This window comes from Parasteatoda tepidariorum, chromosome 5, assembly GCF_043381705.1.
Source record: "Parasteatoda tepidariorum isolate YZ-2023 chromosome 5, CAS_Ptep_4.0, whole genome shotgun sequence".
NCBI classification, from domain to species: Eukaryota; Metazoa; Arthropoda; class Arachnida; order Araneae; family Theridiidae; genus Parasteatoda; species Parasteatoda tepidariorum.
In genome coordinates this window covers 89,454,443-89,460,182 of record NC_092208.1, presented here as the reverse complement: position 1 = coordinate 89,460,182, position 5,740 = coordinate 89,454,443, and the positions used below count along the sequence as shown (strand labels likewise).

The window sequence follows — 5,740 nt, the reverse complement described above, 5'->3', positions numbered from 1 at the left end:
CAGTGCACAGCAATGTACTGTACTATTTATCCTTAAAAGCTTTTATAAGATCTGATTAACTAGTTTTACTGGTGTGGATGGGGTTTTATTCCATTAGGCGTAAAAAAAATTCACCGAAACTATGTGTCACTTTAGATAGAAAAAGTGTAAGTTACCTCAGTAAGTTCTAGATTGAGAATGGGTACTAACTTCCTATATTCATATGGGGCCTTAACAATCCCATAACAATACATGTATTCAATTATTCAAGTACGGATCACAAACCTCAGGGTCATACCCTATAATAAAAGGGATGCACCAGGTCGCGATTTTCAATCCAGCGGCCTTCAACGACCCGTTCTTTTCTTCGGCATTTTCTTAAAAAATATTATTATAACCGTTGTTGAACAGCCGACTTGCAATGTTCAACTCCGTATTTTTGTAATTTGAACACAATTCAGAAGACAAGGGAACTCCTGGATCAAGTAGTGGGAGAAATTTTGTCTTCGTGGAGTACTTTTTGATGGAACTAATTATCATTTCCGTTGCATGCAGAGGAAAACCAGGAAAAATCTTCCATGATTAGCCTGACGGCAAAGGGACTCTTACCCATGATGAGTCTACCACTGACTCGAATCAACCAGCCATTGCCGAGATTCGAACCCGACAAAAGAAAACTTGATTCTTGACGTATAGTTCAGGTAACAAATTTTGAAATAAATAAACACTTGTATTATACTTACGATCCACTACAGCCAAGAAAAAAGTCTCCAGAAAACAGATGGAGTCGTTAAAGGTCACTGGATTGTAAATTGGTTAACAGATCCTAACATTTTGTTGGGTCCAAGGCCCCCAGTAACAGATAGAAATTAAATCTTTTACCCGGTTGGATCCTGGGATAAATTTATTTGTTTCCCCTCTGGATCCGGTTAACCGGTAAAGTGTGGATTTATTACTGGCCGGTATATTATAATACATGTGCAATACAATGTAAAAATCATATAGTTTTCTATCGAATAAATGTTTTACAAGGTATTATTCAAATAAAATTATGTTCGCCCATATAAATAAAAACAAATGTTTGTATTTTGTTTATTTTAACACAATTAAAAATAAAAACGCATGTTTTAAAGCAACTACTGAAATCTCTCCAGAATTCCGGAGTCTGGAATTTGAGTTTTAAAATGAATTTGTAAAATGAATTTAGTAGTTGTAGTTCATTTACGTAGCACTAGAGCTGCACAATGGGCTATTGGCGACTGTCTGTGAAACACCCCTGAGGATGATTCGAAGACATGCCATCACAATTTTGATCCTCTGCAGAGGGGATGGCACCCCCACTTCGGTAGCCCGATGACCTGCACGCGAAGTCGAGCACTTTACGGTAGAATAGATTAACGAGGACCCATACCGCACACCTTCGGTCCCTACGCAGACTTATCCAAATGGTCACCCATCCGCACACTGACACCGCAGCCAGTGATGCTTGACTTCTGTGATCTGGTGGGAACCGTGTCTTAACGAACAGTCCAGTGCGGGACACGTAAAATGAATTCGAGTTGACTGTTCTGATTTAGAATGATTAACGTAAATAAAACTTTGCTTTGAAGTGAGACACCTGCTAATAGTGGCTTTATATTTCAATTCTCAATACCATTTGTAAGCGTTAAAAAAAATTCTTAGATATTTTAACAAAATGATGGTATATTAAATAAAGAATGTTTTAACCAGGTTTAATTTTGAATCATCCGATAACTATAAACGTAATTTAAGTGTAAAAAGTGTAGTGTTAAGTTTTTCAATAGTCGGCGTGAAAATTTATTTTATTACCTACTTTGAACCATCGTATGTTGGTTTAAACCAGTAGGTTTATTTAAAAAGAAACCGGTCCTTTTTTTAAAAAAAGAAAACTTGTTTTTAATAATTTAGTTTTCCGTAATTTGCATAAATACTTCCAGCTTAAATATAACTAGATAAAATAATAGTAAAATTTTTTCTTGAAATCTTTTTAATTTCGAGTGTAATTACAAACGTAAGTTTGTGTTATTTTAAATTAACATTAATAAGCAATTTTAAATCTTAGTGTGCTTCTGTAAAAATATTTACGAAAATAAATTGCTGTATATGTTACCGTGAATGTCAAGAGAATGTCGACATTCACCGGTGATTGCAACAATCACATAGTCGCTTTGGTGAATGTTTGGAATATTTGTTATATCTGATTTGATATTATTTTATTCGTTGATATTATTATATTTATTCTAAATTTCAATATCTACAGAGGATCGATTAGGAGAAACATCAGTGTTCGGAGTACCGGTTAAATGCATACCAGGGCAGTGGTACTGAACCTTAGGAAAACATCAATGTAAGGAATACCGGGCAGTGGCACTTCACTAGATCTAGTATATATTTCGGACATTTGCCAAAGCGACTATGTGATTGTCAACATTCACCCCGGTGGAAGTTAACAATCACCCATTTCGGTCATACACAGTAACATATACAAATAATAAAAAAACTGCTTAAAATAAAACAAACTATCACCAGCTTCATGCTCTGATAGTTTCTAAAACGAATTAAATAATGTTAAATTCAAAGTTATGGCCAATGTTTTTGTTAAATCTTTTTTAAATAATGCATTATGTTTATAACAATCAAACGTACACTTGAGAATGAGGTAGGGGAGAGTGGGGTCAATTGTAACATTTTTTACTTAACTATTTTTAAATAACCAAAAATCCAATATATTATTAGTTTTAATTGACAGACGAGTAAAGTAGACTATCCTCTACTAGATAAAAAAATTTATACCTTATCTTAAATGTTATTGTATTAGTTATTAACAATTTTTGACAGTCGTGCACTTGTTACAATTGTCCCCATTTACGAGGTCAATTGTAACAGTTCATAAATTCAACTAAAACATAGTTAATTATATATATTATCATAGTTGTGATATATTTTTTTATTGATCAAAATAGTAGTGATATTTTAGGAGTAAAAATAATAATGAGCAGAGACCTAAAGGGTTAAACTTTTAACTTTAAGGGGTTAAAAATTTTAATTTATGCTGTGAAAGGTGACAAATAAAATAATGCACATGCAACATAATATAAATGATATAGGAAACTATTGGTGGTTCTTAAAGAGTTAAGTAATGGTTTGTAAACATAAGATTATTTATTTTCAGCTGTTACAATCGTCCCTTTACTTATTGTTACAATCGTCCCTAAGACGCCATTTCAGCTTCATTTGTTAAAAACAATGCTAGTTAATTAACAAAACTAATTTTATTTTATTGAAATGTTAATTAAGGTGTCCACTTACATATTCGGTTAATAATTTTTATTTGTTTAAACAAAATTACTTTGTTACAATATAATATTCCAATACCAAAAAAAGTACTTACGTATCGTGAAAATATCTTTTGTGATGTAACTCTTTCAAAAGTACTTAAAAATGTTTGCCAGCAGGGGTGTACATGTAGATTTATTAAATACACCTTGTGCGCCACCTAGGAACCAAATCTAGAACCAGACACTCGAAATTTTCGCTCTGTTACAATCGTACCCTGTTACAATTGACCCCACTCTCCCCTACTATTTCGAATTTTGAATTTCAAATTTCAATTTGTTTTAAGAATTTTTGTATGTTATCAATGAAAACAAAATTTTACGTAATCATGCAATGGTTTTATTTATGATTCTAATCTTTTCAAAATTTATTAAAAAATAATATATCATTAAATGCTGAATTATAAGAATATTTGTATGATTAAAACGTCATTGTGTTAAAAAATGACAAAAAAAAAGTTTTTTGCTCTTTATATAATATTAAATAATTTGTATTCATTTGTTTTACTATTTTATGCACCTTAATACAACACATTTGACATTTTTAGTCCTTTTCATTATTCTCTCATTTTCAAATATTTTTTTAATTAAAAAATATATCACCTTAAATTTCTCCTGCCCTCCTTAAAATCTGTATTGTTGCAATGAATAAAAAATAAGAAATTTTAATTAGATGATTAAAGCCCACTGAAGTCGCGCAGCTTTAAGTGCCCGTGTGAGCAATGACTTCTTACGAGATGTTCGACTCCATATGCTCATTGCGCTACATTTGCAATGTTTTCTCACTAAAAGACTGGAATGGATCTTCATTTAGTAACTGAAGTAATTCCTGTCCAGTTTGGAAGCGATTTTGATTGAAAATTTGTGAAACACGTCTCTGGTCACTTTCATGCAGGATCGTTTTCCGACCACAATTCAGACGGCGTCTTTCGTGACCACGTATATTACACCACTGCTTGTAGAACCGTTGAACAATCAGCTTAGAAACGCCAACAAATCCAGCAACTTTATTTACCATATGACCATTGGCACGGCCAAACACAATTGCCCCTTTCTGCCACTCTATCACATCTTTACTCTTACCCATATTTGCACACAATTTCCGCTTCAAACAAAAATATCTCACTGATAGCTACTTGTCTTTGATCAGGTTGAAGCAGTGTGCATGCAGTTGAGCACGTCACTTGACCACTGCGTCATCTAACGATGCCTAAGGATTCATCGGTGTTTGCGCACTAGGGTGACTCATTTTTTGTCCAGTGAGCTTATTTATTGTGCACATACATTATAGTTGGAAAAACAAGTGATTAAATTTTCAGAATATTTGGAAGAATGGATCCTGAGGAATCAGTACTCAGAACAGCCTCCCCTGGCAGCAATAACAGCAGTTATTTTCCTCGGCATCGAGTTGAACAGAGATTGGATAGCATGGACGGGTACAGCATTCCATGCAGCTTCAACATTATGCCACAAATCATCCACCGCAGTGGCTGACGAGTGGTTGCGCGGCAGTCCTTTGGCAACCATTGACCAGACGTTTTCAGTTAGTGAGAGATCAGGAGAACGTGCTGGCCAGGGCAGCAGGCGAACATGTTCCGTTTCAGGGAAAGTCAGGACAGAGTGGGCTACATACGATTGTGCATTGTCCTGCTGAAACGCAGCTTTATGGAGGTAATAAGAACAAGAGATGATCGAGACGTGCATCCAATGGCACCCCATACAATTACTCCAGATGATGGACCAGTATGACGATGTCGAATGCAAGCTGCCAATGGGCGTTCTCCACGATGTCGCCAAAAACGGATGCGGCCATCATGATGCTGTATACAGAACCTGGATTCGTCTAAAAAGAAGACGTTATGCCATTCCTGCGTCCAGGTTCGTCGAACTGTTCGTGCAGACACTTGTTGTCTTGCAAATGACCCCATTTGTTGACTCAGGGTTCGTGACGCAGCTGTACGATCCATTAAGGCCATGTGGATATTATGTCTGTCTTCTCGGCTGTTAGTAATGGGGGGGGGGAGTGCTGAGATCCCGCACGGCAGAGGGAGTGCTGAGACCGTCATGAGCCCATCGATTCCATATTCTGCTAACAGTCATGAGATCTCGACCAACGCGAGCAACAATCCCTTATGAAAAAATAGAGGTATAAATGAGGTATAAACGAGGTTTATTTTAAAGGTATAAAGGAGGTTGTTATTTAAATACGTTGTTAAGGTTGGAAAGGGTGCAAATGAATACCTCAAAATAACCCTCAAATATACCTTAAATATACCTCCAGAGGTATATATGTTTCAACCTGAGGTGTTTAATTTTACATCTGTGGAGAGGTAGATATTTACTACTTTAAAGTGTTTCATTTTCAACCTTAGTCTACTACTTATCAGCCTGAAGTATATTTTTTT

General features: G+C 35.2%; 1 protein-coding gene across 1 annotated transcript; it reads right to left on the bottom strand.

Moving 5' to 3' along the window:
- Window positions 1–4,098: 4,098 nt before the first annotated feature.
- LOC139425671 (uncharacterized) lies at window positions 4,099–4,422 on the bottom strand. The gene has a single exon (XM_071181100.1). The coding sequence runs from the start codon at window positions 4,420–4,422 to the stop codon at window positions 4,099–4,101; it is 324 nt and encodes a 107-aa protein (XP_071037201.1).
- Window positions 4,423–5,740: the final 1,318 nt, after the last annotated feature.

Excerpts from the sequence above, each read along its gene's own strand:
- LOC139425671 (XM_071181100.1), bottom strand. The coding sequence starts at position 4,422 with ATGGGTAAGAGTAAAGATGTGATAGAGTGGCAGAAAGGGGCAATTGTG.